Source organism: Daldinia loculata (assembly GCF_022478755.1).
Source record: "Daldinia loculata strain CBS 113971 unplaced genomic scaffold F4817scaffold_35, whole genome shotgun sequence".
In the NCBI taxonomy this organism is placed as follows: Eukaryota; Fungi; Ascomycota; class Sordariomycetes; order Xylariales; family Hypoxylaceae; genus Daldinia; species Daldinia loculata.
The window spans coordinates 334,213-351,256 of NW_026054889.1; the positions used below are offsets into that span (position 1 = coordinate 334,213).

The 17,044-nt window shown below is 36.5% G+C and overlaps 3 protein-coding genes across 3 annotated transcripts; 1 reads left to right on the forward strand and 2 right to left on the reverse strand.

Annotated features, from left to right (window-relative positions):
• The first annotated feature begins 4,197 nt into the window (after positions 1 to 4,197).
• On the forward strand, positions 4,198 to 4,971 carry F4817DRAFT_342123 (uncharacterized protein). The gene has a single exon (XM_049303872.1). It carries the CDS (start codon positions 4,220 to 4,222, stop codon positions 4,427 to 4,429), a length of 210 nt encoding a protein of 69 aa, XP_049157719.1. The 5' UTR covers positions 4,198 to 4,219; the 3' UTR covers positions 4,430 to 4,971.
• A 263-nt stretch (positions 4,972 to 5,234) lies between these two features.
• F4817DRAFT_342126 (Calcium/proton exchanger) lies at positions 5,235 to 8,977 on the reverse strand. Its single transcript, XM_049303873.1, has 4 exons — positions 8,439 to 8,977; positions 7,104 to 7,791; positions 6,024 to 7,048; positions 5,235 to 5,962 (listed from the first exon to the last, which is right to left on the reverse strand). The coding sequence occupies exons 1-4, from the start codon at positions 8,449 to 8,451 to the stop codon at positions 5,934 to 5,936; spliced, it is 1,755 nt and encodes a 584-aa protein (XP_049157720.1). The 5' UTR covers positions 8,452 to 8,977; the 3' UTR covers positions 5,235 to 5,933.
• A 2,142-nt stretch (positions 8,978 to 11,119) lies between these two features.
• Positions 11,120 to 16,934, reverse strand: F4817DRAFT_160495 (vacuolar membrane-associated protein IML1). Its single transcript, XM_049298083.1, has one exon. The coding sequence runs from the start codon at positions 16,816 to 16,818 to the stop codon at positions 11,281 to 11,283; it is 5,538 nt and encodes a 1,845-aa protein (XP_049157721.1). The 5' UTR covers positions 16,819 to 16,934; the 3' UTR covers positions 11,120 to 11,280.
• Positions 16,935 to 17,044: the final 110 nt, after the last annotated feature.

Sequence of the window (17,044 nt, forward strand, 5' to 3'; positions counted from 1 at the left end):
TAATTATTTTTATAATTTTAATAATTTTAATTTTTATATATTTTTTATATTTTAATTTTTTATTTAAATAAATTTTTAATTATTATATAATTAAAAAAACCTTTATTATTTTAAATTTTAATAATAAAATTAATTTAATTTTTATTTTTTTTTAAATTTAATTAAAAGATTATTTTTACTTTTTTTTTTTATAAAATATATTATTTTTATTTTTTTAAAAATAAATATTATTTTTTTTTTTTTTATATTATAATATTTTATTTATTTCTTTTTTAATTATTTTAATATTTTTTTTTAATATTTTTTTAAAAATTAATATTATTATATTATTAATATATTTTTATTTATATTTATTACTTTTTAATAATTTATTAAAATATAATATATATAATATAAAAAATAATAATAAATTTTATAAAATTTTATACTTTATTTTTTTAACTTTTATAATAATTTTTTTTAAATAAATAATAATTTTTTTATTTATAAAAAATTTTTTTATAAAATATAAAATTTATTTCAATTAATTTTATATAATTATTTAAATTAATAATATATTTTATAATATAATATTAAATATTTTTTATATATTTAAAATAATTAATATAACTTTTTTTTTATTTATTAAAATTAATTTAATATTATAAATAAAATTAATTATTAAATTTATAATAAATTTTTTAAATATTATTTTAATATATTATAAATTAATTATTTTATATTTTAAAATTATTTAAATTATTTTTTTAACTATAATTTTTTTTAATATTTTTTTTAAACATAATAATAATATTATAAATTTTTAAACTTTATAAATAATAAAATTTATTTTTTTTATTTTTAATATTATTATTATTTTTGCTTTTTTTTATATATTAAAAAAAACCTTTATTTTTAAACATTTTTCCAATAAATTTATATAATATTTTATAAATATTAACCATATTATTTTTAAATATTTAATTATTATAACGTTTATATTTAAAAAAATTAAAAAAACTTTTATTATATATTTTTTAACTTTTTTTATTATAATTTTAATATTTTAAAATAAATAACTTTTTTAATTAATTAATTTTTTATTTTATAAATTATTTTTTAAATTAAATTTAAATAAAATAATATTTATTAAATATTTAACTTTTTTTTTAATATTTTTTATTATTTTATTTTTAATTTAATTTATACTAATTTATAATTTTTATAAAATTTTTATTATTTTTATATTTATTTTTTATTTTATTCCAAAAATCTTTTTAAATTTTTTTATATACCATTAAAAAAATTTTTTTAATAAACTTAAATAATTTTATTTCTTTTATTTTTTCCCATTTTTTCTTTATTATATAATAATTTTTTAATTATTAAAACGTTAATTTCCTTTTAATATAATAAAATTTACTTATAATTTTAATATAATTATTAATTAATTTTAATAAACTTTTAATTATATTATTAACTTTATTTATAATATTTATTATAAAAATATTTAATAAATTATATAATTTAAATTTTATTAAATTAATTAAATATATTAATTTATTTTCAAATATTTTTTAAATTTTAACCTTTTTTAAAAATAATTCCGTTTTTTTACCTTATAATATTATTTTTAAAAATAAATAATTTAAATTACATTTTAATTCTTTTATTATTTAATTTTTAATAAAAAATATATTAAAAAAAAATAAGTTTAATACGTAATTATTTTTATAAATAACTATATTTAATTAATTTATAAAATATATATTTATTTTAATTAATTAATTTGTTAATTTACGTTTTTTATTTTTTATATTTATATTTAATTTCCATTTTAAATAATATATATTAATATTATTTATTATTAAATAATTTTTTAAAAGTTTAAAAATTATAAAATAACTTAATATTAATTTAATTTTTAATTATTTATAATAATTTAAATATAAATATTTATTAATATTTAATTATATAAAATTTTTATAATATATTTTTTAATAATATTTTATTAATAATTATAAATTTCTTTTAATATATATTATAACTTTAAACTTATTTTTTTTTTTTATATTTTAAACATTTATAAAAAAATATTTATTATATTTTAAATATTTTAATATAATATTATTTTAATATTTAAATATTTATAATTTAATAATTATAATTATATTTATATTTTTATTTTAATATTATTATAAAAATATTTTATATATATATAAATTTTTATTAATATTATAAATTATTATATTAATTATTTTAAATTTTAAAAATTTATAATAAATTTATTTTTTAATTAAAATTATATTATAATTTTAAATAAACTGTATATTTTAAATTTAAATATTTTAAACATTTTTTTACCAATTATTTTATTAAATAATTTTTTAATTTTTTAATTATTTTAATAAATTTTATTTTTATAATTTTAAATTAAATTATTTTTATTAAAACATTTAAATTTAATATAAATATTAATATATAAATTATTAATTTTTTAATAAATTTTATTATTTTAATTTTTACCATTTTTTTATCTTTTATAATAATAACTTTAAAATTAATCGTATTAATTATTATTTTGTTTAAAAGTTTTTTTATAAACGTTTAAAATATTTTCTTTTTATTAATGGCGTTTTATTATTTAATTTATTTTAAAAAGTTTTTATTAAAAAATAATATTAATATTATAACTTTTATAAAAAAGTTTTTTACCATATATTTTTAATTATTTACTTTTTTAATAATTTTTAATTTAATTTAATTTAAAAATATTATTTAACCATATATTTTTTAAAATTTATATAAATAATTTTTATAATTTATTAAATAAAGTTTATAATAATTAACATATTTAATTAATTAATTATAAATATTTTATATTATAAATTTATATTTATTTAAATATTTATTACAGTTTTTACATAACGTTTTTTTATTATAATATTTAATAATATAATATTTTTAATATTTAAAATTATATTATATAATATAAATTTTTTTTTTTTTTTTTTTAAAAAATTATTAATAAAAAATAATTTAAAATGCTTAACGTTTTTTTTAAAAATTATTATTTAAATAATTTTTTTAATTATTAAATTTATATTATTATATAAAATATATACGTTTATAAAAATTAAATTAATTTATATTTTAACTTTTTTTATAATTATTTTTTTATTAATATTTATAAATATATTTATAATAAAATTTATTATATTAATTAATATTTTTAATATTATATATATTAATTATTTTTTTAATATTTTTATTATTATTACATATAAAATATTTATTATAATAACTTTTTATTTTTTTTTAAAAAAATAATTTTTAATATTTAAATTTATTATTTAAATTATTTATTTTATATTTATAAATTATATGTTTTTAATAACTTTAATTAATAATATTAAAACTTTTATTAAAATAATTTTAATAATATATAAAAAAAATTATTATTTTAATTAATTTTAAAAAAATTATATTAATATATAAATATTTAATTTTTATATATTTTATTTATTAAATAAATTAATTATTATTTTATTATATATTATTAAAAATATTATTAATAATATTTTTATAATTAATTTAAATATTATTTTTACTTTTTATTTAATTATTTTAATATAAAATATTATTTTTATTAAATAAAGTTTTAACCCCGTAATAATTATTTAAATTTATATATTTATAAAATATAATAATATTATTAAATTACCATTTAATTATATATATATTAAAGCGTTAAAATATTAGTTTAAAATTTTAACATATTTTTAAATAATTTTATAATATTTTATTTAATTATTTTTTTTAAAAAATTTTACAAAATTATTTAAAATAATTATTAATTTTATAATAACTTTTTTTTAAATCTTAATTTTTTATTTTATTTTAATATATTATTTATTAATTAAATTTTATAATAAAAACTTTATATTTATTATAATAAATTTTTTTTTAATTATTAAAGTTATTTTTAAAAAAAGTGTAATGTTTAAAAATTTAACTTTTTTTTTTATTATAAATTAATTATAATAAATATATTAAAAATTAATATTATTATATATTAAAAATTAATTATTATAATAAAACATAATAATATAAAAAGTTTTAACATAAGTAAAAAATAAAAAAAAATTTTACTTACTTTTTAATATTTTAATATTTTTACGCTATTTTTAGCGTATATTAGTATTTTATATAATGCACTTGCAATATTATTAATAATAGTATGCGCACGGATGATAAATATAAGGAAAGGTGCCGCGTGATAATGTGCGGCGTGATTGAGGGGTACAACACCCCGTTCGAGGAGCGTTATGGTGTGAAGAATTCGATTGAGATTTTCTCCAAGCGGCTGACCTTGACTGGGTTCGTTGTAACTGATGAAGATTTCGGCCCGGCATACTTCAAGCAACATCAGGAGACCCTGCAGAAGTAGATTGCGGAGGGTAGCTTCGAAGTCAAGCTACACATCACCCACGGTATCGACAACGCACCTGAAGGCTTCAGAGAGCTGTATCAGGGTAAAAACTTCGGTAAAGTCCTAGTTAAGATCAAGGAGTAGGCTCTACCTTAACTCTTAGTTTGTAATTAGCACCTAAGAACGTGGATATGATATGTGCTTTGGTTACGGGAGATAGCTTTACAAACTAGGGTTGACAGTAATGAATCAACACTCTTAACTTACTGCCTCGGTCTAATACAATCATCATGGCGTTAACTGAGAATTATGTCGTAAACCCCGCTGTTCATTTTTCACACTGGCCTCGTAGCACAGCCTATAAACCGTGAAAGTACCTAAACTGGATGTTCTAACGAAGCCATATTATTCCCCTTACTTCGCCCCTAACGCGCATTAAAGAGGAAGGGCAATCACATGGTAGATAGGTAGGTATATTACAACAACCACTAGCATACTTGTATCGTAGAATATAAAACACGCGTCAAGCGGCCACCCGAGCCTAGAGTTCTAGACACGTCATCGGCCGCACGCCCCGATCTCTGGCTCCAGGGGCTTAGGCTTTACCTGTTCCCCTGTTTGTATCATTCCGCGCTTGCTTGATACAGTATAGGGCCCGTCGGCCAAAGCCACACCGTACGCGTTGCTGTCCCGCTTGTGCAGCGGGGCGAATTACGGCTTCTGCATAAACCCGTGCAGTCGTGTAAGTAGATGGCGCAGGAAGCCGTTGATTTTTAGTATTACTTGTAATATAGCGGGGAATAAAATAACGAGTGACAATTATGTACTTAGTGGTTGGTTTACTATCAAGACAACTCAACTAAACAAGCCCAAGACTGAATATGAAAGGCTGGTATAGGTTCTTAGATGATTCCGGGTTTCTCCATCTCGATTACTTCGGTACTGCAACTCTAACCACTCATATGTACAACACTCGACTTTACTGAGGTATTTAGTCATGAAAATCATTTCCCGTCCTTATCGAACTTAGATGTAACTCCACTGCTATTGTCCATCTCAAGGTATACCCCCCCAAGAAAGGAAATATGACACAATGACACAAAGACTAAAGTGCTGCCAATAGAGGCTAAACTGATCGACCCATTTTGCCTTAAGAGGATAACGTAACCTCAAATTCAAGATGAACTATCAGTTGCAGCTTCACGCCACCCATTGAGCCTGTTCCCCTTAGACCATAACGCCAAATATCAAAATCCGATTCTAAAACAGAACTAGCTTAGGTGGTGGTATAGACGAATCGTGTTAGTACAACGACGGAGGTGACTCAGTTTTCTAGATCTCTAGAGTAAAAAACGTCTGTGGATTAAGGTCTTTCGGGCTCTCCAGAGTAGATTCGTTGACCTGAAATATGGACAGCCGAAAAGAATTAAATAATACAAAGAGAATTAAAGTAACGTCGAGACTGTTGCAATGGGGAATTATATTATGTAACGATTGCTATGATCCGAACTGCAAATTATCCTTATGCATTTCCGGGAATTGTAGGGTAAACTGGATCTTGTTAACGTCTGCAGTACGTAGAAATAGGTAAAAAATAGGAATGAAAACTTACACCATGCGCATGTAGCGATGATCGCATACAGACATACCAAAATGAGACCCTCAAGCCAATGGCTCTTCCCATCACCGATTAAATAGTTGACTAGGAGGACGGAAACGAAAAGAACAATAACCTGGAACGTATCGAAAGCTAGGGTCATCTCCTGGTTACCCATACCCCAACCGATAATAATAAGGAGTGGGATGAGAAGAAGGGCGACCTGCATAGACGATCCAATAGCGACACCAATAGCGAGATCCATCTTGTCCTTAATGGCGACAGTAACGGCAGTTGCGTGCTCGCAGGCATTGCCGACGATCGGGAGGAGAATAAGACCGACGAATTCCTCGCTGACGGCACCCGTAGAAGTAATGGCCTCGATACCACCAACCATACCCTCCGCGCAGAGTGCAATGATGACGGTAGCACCGATGAGGGTAGCAAAGGCGACGGCAAAGCTAAGCTGAGGTCCTTCTTCCTCATCATCATCATCCACGTGCCCAAGAGGGTTCAACATTATCTCGCTGAGTTTGCCCTCCTCGTCGTGAACACCGGCGTGGGTAGCTCCAGCACCTGCTCTCGCAATCCCGGAAGCAACAGCACCCTCCGGAAGACCCTTCTTAAAGATCGGCTTGCTTGCAACCTTCTGGCTTTGCTCGTTAAACAACGTTACGTGAGTTTTCATCTGGAAGAAAAGATACGAGGCATATACGATTAGTAGGATAAGGGCAACGCCGTGAGATATGTTCGGGACAGCATTGGGGCTTAGCTGGATAGAACCCTCATTTAAATCGTCGGTATGTGCGAAGACGGTGGGTACGATAAGACTTCCCACGGCCAGAGCCAGTAAACTGGCAGCAGTCTGGGCTACGGTGGTGTTGAAGTATTGCTCTCGACGGTTAATGCCACCGCAGAAGAAGCAGAAGCCTAGGACGAGAAGTAGGTTGGACAAAATACTGCCGACTAGAGACGTCTGTACAACCTTGATCTGATTCTTTGTGAGAGCGATGATGGCCACAATCAGCTCAACAGCATTACTTGTTCAAATTAGCACATTTCAAAAACATTTTTCTATGGGACATTTATACTCACCCAAAAGACGCGTTTATTAGTCCTCCAAGAACTTCTCCAGTTCGCATCGCAATCTCCTCAGTAGCATTGCTTAACATCGCGGCGAGAGGCACGATAGCGACGAAGTTGACACCGAATACAACTCTACCGTCAAAGTTGAGAAAGTGTAGAGCAATACCCGCAGGCGCGGCGAATATGAGTATGTTGATCGGGGAACCGAAAAATACGCGCTGGATTTGATTCCGAACGGTGAATGGCTCGGCAGGTTCGACATGCTTGAAGAAACCGCCGGTGTTTGTCTTTTTGGGCTTCTCATCCTCTTCAAAATCTCCGGGCTTGGTTGGGGTATTTTCCTGGGCACCGCGATGTCGCACACTACTACTATCAGGATCATTTCCAACAGTTGTCGCCTGTGATACAAATGTCTCGCCCTGATCCGCGTGGTCGACCGCGTGGCTACCTTCTAGCTCCTTACTATTCCGTGCCGACTGGTTGACGGGCGTCAGAAGACGACCTGGCGCGCTTGTAGATGGACCTAGGTGCGCTATATCGCTATCGCCGGTTAATATTCCTCGCTCAGCTGCATCTATCGTACTTGATCGCTTCGGCGCTCCATAGGCTATGTGTCTAAACGGATTGAAGCGAGCACTGCCGCCGGAATCGCGCCGACTCATACGATGGGCCTTAGCCTTGATTTTTCTCATATTCACTGTATTCCAATCCATGAAGTAAGTATGCATCCAATAATACGGGGTTGGTTTTGTTATTAGCTTGCTCTGCTGGCTCGGCTAGCTTTGCGGTACTGCGCAAGCAAAGATTAAGGGGAAAGCATAAACGGGATAAAAATGAAGCTTATGTAGCTATCGAAGACAAAATCAATGCCTTTATGCTAACAGCTTGTTCTTGGTGTTGTTTTGGCGAGAAACGTGGCAGAGCAAGTTAAGAATAGATTCGAGACAACAGTGTAAGCTGTATAAATAGGCAGGTCGAATTTATGATAGATAGAGTGAAGCATGCTTGACGCTAAAATTGTAGCGTAGAAATCCTGACGGAAGAGTGGAAGAGTGGAAGAGTGGAAGAGTGATAAGTTCGTCACCGTCACCGGATGAATGCTTGGTGACTGTAATGGAATAGGAGTAGACCATAATATCCGTGATAATCGAGTCACCACCTTCATCTACCAATAATAATAAATGAGGTTTAGACAGTCAATTGCTTTGTGACTCCGCAAGTAATTTGTGTCTTTATCTTTTTGATCATGTCGCCTTGCTCTGCCGCGTTCTTTGTCCACGCCTGAATTGGAAGGCATACGGGGCTTTTTGGGTTTAAATTCCAACGCAACAAAGATTAACTTACATTCGTCGCCCATCTTGAAGAGGCTCTCTCGATATAGGCTTCAGCCTTCTTAAAATATGGGTACTCGCGGTAGGCAGGCTCTACGGCTGCCTTGTAGAAACGATTGGGGGCCGTTTATGGGGTTTGGTAGACGTATCTCGGCAAATCGGCTCGCCTTTTTATCAATTTGGAAAGGTACGCCTTCGAGCGTGTAATTCTGTGGCCTCTGCTATTGGACGTGTCCCTTTAGTGCCTAGGCAAGCTCTATAATCGAGTCCTTTTTGATAGATCTGGAGTAATCCGGGGAAATCGTATCAAGAGGACTTCTTGGTGGCGTCTAATATTATTGTTATTTTGTTAGACCGCAAGATGGCGACGAGGACGCCAGAATAGGTAGAAATAAAAGAGTTAAATATGGTATAACTTAATGGATAACGAGTGTTAAGAAAACCAAAATATCGCGTCCGTTGTCGCTGAGGGAACCGTTGATGGCAAGGCAGACTTAACAATGGCTTAAACAACTGGAAAAACCAAAAGAGGCTTTGGAATATTGATCGAGGGCGCGATCAATCTTGTAAATGAAATAAATCCCTTTATTGGTATTAATGTTAGGGGGTACAAGATGTAAGTACAGACAGGGTTGAGATTAATATCCCGGTACATTATGTACCTAAGGTATCTACAAGGTACATATATGTAGACATTAGCGCATTAGGTATTTCTCCACAGCAGGACAGTACATATATACTTAAATGTTCTAATCAGATTACGCACGGTACATACCTAACATATCTAGGTAGGTACCTAAGTATATAGGTATATATAAGGTATGCATATATCCATGTAGGCCGCACAACCTGATTCCGGGAGGCCTCAGTTGCATCGTAGAAGCGCTGGCTGCTACGTATGTATGGGATTCCATTTTATATTTGCGCTCTGCATGTTCAATTGGACTTTATGCTATACTAGTCTTGCCAGTTTACATATTTGATGTCCATATTTATCAAGGCGCGGTCTCAGTTTCAAATCAAGCTCATGAAGGAATGGCCCTTAGGAATCAAGCTTTAAGGTCTAGCGGTTCCACAAAGCATGGCGCCAATGTGTTACCTATGTACCTAACATGGGTAACCTAGGTACTTATGTACCTTGTGTATTTCTGTTGAAGCCGTATTTAGATGTTTTACATTCCTGTTTCTGTCACCTCTTAAATCTCCGCTGCAGATACGCAAAAGCGACGACAAGCTATTCGCAAAACAAATGCGTAATTCGCAAATAACTCTCGCATGGAAACATCCGACAACTACTTCTGGAATCTTGATTCCCGTCCGAAACATGGTATCCATACGTGGCAGTCGGCAACTTCCACTTCTCAGGGTTTTCAACTGTTTCACAAGCTTTCCCAGATGTACTATGTAGCCGTCTTTGACGTGGGTGGCCATAATTATAACACGTCCTTTCAGGTCCCGGCCGACGCATAATGACGCTAAGCGGCAAGAGCCTAAAATCGCCAACGCTAAAGAGCTTTGGTCAATTTGAGGTCATCAACTTTTGTATCTAATCTGTGAAACTATCAAATTATTAACAATTAACCAGGACTACCTACTAAGAAATGTCTAATATCTGCCATTGCTAGACTCATTACCAAGTTTTTATAGCAAGCATCATCAGCATCATCTCCTCCAGGACCCAAAATTATACGACACATCCCAATCGACGAATCCACTGGAATATCGCTCCACGTCCCTCGCATCATAAAAAACTCCGGCTGTAAATCTTGAAGCATTAATTCCTCCAATCTACGGTGGATTATCGAAGTTAACCCCTGATCAGCGTTTAGGCTACGCGCACGAGTCAGCTTATTGCAGCCAAACGGATCTGGGGCGTAGATATTGGGCACTTTAGGCTTACGCTGCTATAGTTATTATATAGAGTGCGTGGTAATTGGGTGGGTAGGCTTCTTATTAGTGAGAATAGTCATGTAGAAACCGCCCGCAAGTACGTAGTGAAGTAAGTGAAGTTGCTACAAAATAGCCTTGTCGGGACAAAAGGGATAGCGTAACCTCAATAATTGCCTGTCGATGGTGTCTTACATTTTCAAGAGGATTAGGTATATTACCCTTAAAACATGATATAAAAAGTCCCTGCCACCCTCAAATCCCATTTCTAACAATATATCGGTATGTCCATCTTTTCAAGCTTTGTAAGAATTCAAGTAAAAAAGCCCGCCCGGCATCCATTCACTACGCATATATGGGATGCATCACAGCGCAGCCTCAGGGTGCCTGATATTGTCCTCGTGCCACCCATGTGTTTACAACGTACATAATGCATCCGGAAGAACCCAAGAGGATCTGGTACGAACAGGGCGAAGCCAGTTGCAGTAGCTTTCTAGGGGATAGCGAATTAACAACTAACATGAGGCGGTGCCGGGGAAAGAAAGTACGAGTCCCAAAGATCCTATTGCTGCGCCAAGTCGTTTTCGGAGAACTGACCTGTCGTGATCAACATCTCACCGCTTGTCAATTCCCGCAGCTATTCTAGAAGCTTAGTCCTGCACATACGCGTGTAAGCATATAGCAAGGTTATAATTATTCCTATTGATAACAAAAGAGACCAACCAAGGGAGGAGGTATTACATTATGTGATATAAGCCCCTGTTTCCTAGCGTGAGACACTGCCATTTCGTGATGGAGTGATATGTAGGTCTAAATGATTAATATCTCGACAAGCCTCCGGGAGGTAACCAAATTCTTCTAGATATCTCAAGCAGAACTGGACAGGAGACTTTTCTCCTTTTTCGTGCCTAGTCTGCCGAGAAAGGGGCATTGGATCGCAAGACTAACACTACTTAGGCTGTAATTTCTTAATACTGAATACTTCCTCGCCTAAAGAGCAGCGAGCCTGCCAGGTTAGGCGCCGGTCTGGGGTTAGCAACGGTACCTGACTCTGCGTTGCCCCCAAGAACGAGGGTTGGAATATTCGCATCGGGTACGGTATCGGGTCCGAGTGATGCTCCGACCACAGGTGTACCAGCCACTCCCCTCTCCAGCGTTTCTTTGTAGAACACGTCAAGGGCATTTGAATCGTTACAGAACGCTTCAAGTTTGTCCTTAAGGGCCTCGGGCTCCCCATGACCATAACCGGCTGGGTCCTTGGGACCGCTTGTCACGGTGGTATTTAATGGCTCAGGCGGTGCTCGAGGCGCAAAGAGCGCGGGCCTGAACATTGGCGATGCAATGGGCGTGGGATCGACTAAACCATAATTTGCGTATGCACTCGCACTCGCAAGGCGAGAAATGCGGTCGTTTGGCGCTGCCTCGGGTCGCGCTTGGGTGGGTTGGGAGACTGCTGCCCGATTGCAGCATAGCCTATTTGCTAGAATTAAAAAATCACCTTCATCGGTAATCTGTACTAGTGTGACGCCTGAGCGATGGATATATTGGGAATACTTGAAATCAGGCTTGCCCCAAGAGTAGCTAACATCTACGTTGCTTGGAAAATTGGAGGCAGCCTCAACGTCAAGGACATAGTCGAGCTTTCGCAGCAAAGCCTTTTGATAGTAGAACTTGCCTGGCTGTGTTTGCGGTCCGAAAGAGTTAGGGTCGTAGTATGTTATGGGACGCTGGGTGGGAGGCGGTAGTGTAAGCTTGATACGGTAGGGTCTCCGGAATGGATTGACTTCTGTAATACGACAAGCCTCTGCAATTGGTACCTCAATAAGGCGAAGGCCGTGCTGCGCTGCAATTGCAGCCCAAGACTTGAGGGCGTCTTCGATGAGCTTCGCCGTGACATTCATCCAATCAATACGAATGTGGTAGCAATTATCGGGATTGTGAAGTCTATCATAATGCAGATTGATCCTCTCGGGGCGGTAAGACTTTTTCCGATGATCGACGTCGTATTTCATCATTTTGCTAAGAACAACCTTAGGCCTCTTCCCGCCCGTCGTCCCCAAAGTAGGTGTTGTACTACCCGAGACTGGTGAGTTTTCGTCATGAATTGATAATGGTCTTTGTACTGCTACTTGATTGGGTCGAGGTGAGTCCTTCGGGGGATTCTCCGACAGAGGCGTAGAGGGGACAGATACATCTCGTCTCCTCGCGTTAAACCAACCCTGTGGATGGGGTTTCGCATATTCGCCAGCAATCTGATAAAAGAACTGGCCGTCACGGAAGGGGTGCCTCCTCTCAACGTGGATGAAAATCCCGCGGTCACGATCCTTCTTTGCGTCTCTGCTAGCATCCCTATCCCTATCTCTGGACTTATCGTCTTCAAGGACCATTAGAGAATTCCCAAGCTCAACCGCCTCTTCTCGACTCTCGAGATCTTCGAAGTTATCAAGCAGCCAGGTCGTCATATCTGATCCAATAAAACAGTGATAGTGGATCCGAAAATGCCATCGTCGTGTTTGCATTCGAATTCCACCTAGTTCGACCGGCTGTTGGATTGCTTCGGCCAGGGCAGCGACGTTGAAATTGGATTTTGAAAAGCGTTCTTTGTTAGACACCAAGCCCTTACGATTCATCGATTCGATATTCTCGAATAGTGGCAACGTCTCCACCTCGGCAGCAATTACTACGGAGGGGTCTTCAGTCTTGTAGACAATATCGAGAGGGTTAGGATCTCGCTTCCTCGCACCGGAACTTTGAAATTGGCGTTCCGAAGGTGATAAGAACCGATGCCGTTGCCAAAGTTGAGCTAGTCTTTTGATGCCCTCTAGGCGCACTTCCTCCTCGTCATCTTCATTCTGTGCTACTGGAGCTGAGGATGTCCGGGGATACATTGGTATGAGCACGAAACGAGCCCGCCAAAATCTGAGGTTTTCTGTCATCTCGTCCGTGTGCCCGGCAAGATACGAATCTATATAATTCCAATTGCGCTCGGGTTTCGGGGTCATGATATCAACATTGACGGTATGGTATGTGTCGTCGAGTAGGGTCTGAATAGCGGGTCTATATAGGGACGGCTGGTCAATTTGCGACAATGACTCGGTCGGTTTCCGCACGTAGATGTTAACTTCAACTTCGGTGCCGTTAACACACGAAAGTTGATGAATCGTGTTCCCAATGCTCATGAAGATACTCGTCCCATCGCTGACAGTTTTGTCTATCGAGAAGACGTCCGCTATTCTCACGGCCTTTTGATCAAATGCCTTAGCTACCGATGGACCGATCACTACTTGAAACCCGTGCGCAAAACGGGCACTGACGAGTTCTCGCAAAAATTCTACACGTGACCTAGGCTGATCCGTAGCTTCATCTTCTACTTCTTGGGAGATGTTGTAGGGCTGGCGTTGGTATTCAGTATTGAACTGCGCTTGCGTTGGGAAGTATTCTGTAGTCAAAGGGACGGCCGCAGGGTATGATAAGGACTTCCATTTCATAACTTTCATCTCGGATGGCCGTGGGAACACGTGCTGCCACCGGCTAAACAAGATTGAATCGTCGACCTTGTTCACATTCGGATTCGATGGGTTAAGAACAACTAACCATGGTGCCATAGCGGTAGTGGGCGAGAGCGTAGAGGGTAATTCCGGCACTCCTCCTGCTCGTAACTTCGAGTTATACAGCTTTTTCTGGTCCTCCTCTCTAAGAGCGTTCGAATATCTCAAGTCTCGATCATCAGGTCGTGCGCTTCTAGCAACAGGTGTAGCTGGTATCTGGCCAGACCTTAGTGTACTGATGGGATCAAGGGTTTGCATAGGGTTCCTGATTTGGATAGGGCGGCTTGGTGTTGCTTGCGTAAAGTCCATCGTAGAGCCCGATTGATCAATGGTCTGTAGGATGCTCCCGGTGATTGATGCTTTCGAAGAGCTTGGCCGTACTGTAGATTTAATGGGTGTCATGGGGGTTATTCCGGGGGTTGTTTTAGGGGTTGAAGGGGTTTGGAGTCCGGGGCCAGGAGCTTCCGTTCTAGTAACGTTCTCCGTTCTCAACTCAGCTGTCGCTAGTTTAGGGGCTGCGATACCAAATCCGCGCTGACCAAGACTAATATGTCTCATGAACTTTGGCGGTCGTGGTGGTGCCGGCTTAGGTTGAGTTGTGGAGTTACGCCGAGAAACATTAGTAGATACAAAGCCCCCCAATCCAGCCCTGTTCGATGATGCCACACTTGAAGAAAGCCCGGTCGACGACCCAGCTATTCTACTCTCTCCCACCGAAGTACCGAATAGGTTGACATCTTCCATTAACCTACCTGTGCTTTCTTCTAGTTCTCGATAGGGATGGTTCGGGGGTAAGGGCCGATGCGCCGGAAGCCGAGCTCTGGCTTCGTCAAAATTTTGTAGGTGCTTCCATAATAATGTTTCTCCAGCCTTTGTCAACTTGTCCGGGATGAATCTGAGGAAACCATAGACGGGCTCGAACAATGTTTCAGGTACCTTCCGATTCCCTATAGACGTCGATATACGACTGTCGCCACTTAAAAGTCTTTTTTCGCTTTCAAACTTGCCGATCGTACTTGTATAGGCAGAATCAGCGTGTAAGGGTATAGTCTCGATCTCGTTAGTCTCAAGCACGCTCCTCATCTGGAGGTCGTAGAGTCTACATCGAATCGTAAAATCATCTTGACAGTCGTTGGGGGACTGGCTCGAGGCAGACAGGGTGATACCTTGAAAGGATAAAGTCTCTTCCGACTTGCCAGTCCAGTAGGAGATGTGTAGCCACTGGGGCACCGCAAAGGCCCATTCATCAGTATACAGCGTAGAACTTGCCGAATCAACGCGACTGGCCAAGTCAGCTGCCTTTGTGGGAGATATGGATCCGCTTAAAGTCGTATAACTACTGGCCAGAAGCGTAGGCTGCTTCGGCGTGCTCCCGGGACTCCTGACCGGCCGGTGTTGCGATCTTTGGTGAGCCTCGAGGAAATGAGGATTTCGATAACGAAACAAAGGGACGGAATGCAGCGGTATGTTCGGAATACATATTAGGTCGATACCAATTCCATTGCCAACTAGGGCTTCTGTCGTCCGACGCAAGGACTCGTATTCGACTTCGAAGACACCCGGACCTGGGCTGATGACCACTATGGAAATGCCGGTCCGTAGAAGGTCCCGATCTATATAATCATGTGCATACAAAGAAGACGCCAAGTTTATGGCTTCGAGAAAATTTCCGTACATAGCTAGAGAGGACACTGCTTTAATCTTACTAGAGGAAGCGCCCTTCACCGAGGAATCCTCGGGGATATCCATGTCGCGGCCCATGGCATCTCGGTGATGAAGACTAATATCACGACGGAAGACGTTAAACTCCATCTTCAGTTGATGTAATATCTTAGTCCACTCGCCACTAGACATCTCGCTCACGACAACACGGTAGAAATCCTTAAATGGACGCCTCTCTCCAGACGTTTGAAACCCAGTATAATAATCATTGTCAAGAGCTGAGTTTGCAAACTCGGTGGTCAACCCAGTGTCATACTCGACCCTCGCAAAAAGTACAATACTGACAAGATGCTTTACTTGCATCAAGGCCCATTTCTTGAAGAGAGCTGGCAAGAATCCGTTCACAACCTTGTAGAACATGATCTCACCTGAACCGTCGGAGTCAAAGTCCCACATTTCTCGTGCCATCTGTATGAATAGCACGTATCTGGCGCATTCGCTACGGAAGATTGGGCGGGTGTTGCGGCTGAAAAACGCAGAGTGGACCTTGCGGCCCTCGACGAAGACGGTACTGACGGTTGCCTTAATGGTCCCCAGGAAGTATACTACTTGACCTTTATATACAGTCCGATCTGTTAAATCGGCGACTGCAAGTCTCCACATATCTGCACGGGACAGGTACATATCTTTAAAGGTGAGCTCAACGTGAGAGGCTTCCACGGCAGGGGAAAGGCTGTCGACCGGGGCGAGTATCACTTGGGTTCCCTTTCTCATATTGAAGGCGACACCAATTTGTTTCGAGACGTACACCTCCACATTGGGATGCCTAGCTTTCAGCTCCTTGGGCACATCCTTTGCGACAAAGACATATCTTCGGCCAGCATCAACCTCGGATTTGAGAACGTCATCGCTTGGGGTAGTAGCTGCGAATGCTCGGTGATAAGACGGCTGCCTTGAAGTACTATATTGGGACCCCTGCATCCTGTCCTGGTCGGATTTTATGGGAGCGATGGACATCAAGGCTCCGGACTGCACAACCCCTCCAAACAGGTCAAGGTTTAGGAGGACCTCATCACTAATGATAGACTCATTGATAGTGACACAACAGATTCGCTCATTTACTCGCTTAGAATGCGACTGTTCCCGAGGGGTGGAACGAATAGAGATATTATCTGAGGATAGGGGGGAGTCGGTCGAAGTCCTGTCGAAGCTGGACTTGCTGAATTGTCGCAAATGAGAAGTCCATTGCGTAGCTCGACGTGGCGCCGAGGGCGAAGGAGCGGCATTCCGAGACATTTTGCCTCTATTATCCAATATCAAATATATCGAGACGCATCATTGCGGAAAGACAAGTTTGTGACGCCCTTGGAAGAAATTGCAGCGACGCCACAGAAAATAATGATAGTTTTACAAGTGGAGGTTTACATTTAGGAAATACGTTAGGAAACCTAAAGCTGCCCCCCGGATAATACATAATATCGGCAGTATCGGCGGCTTCCCTGAAATAATCTGACCGCTTTCC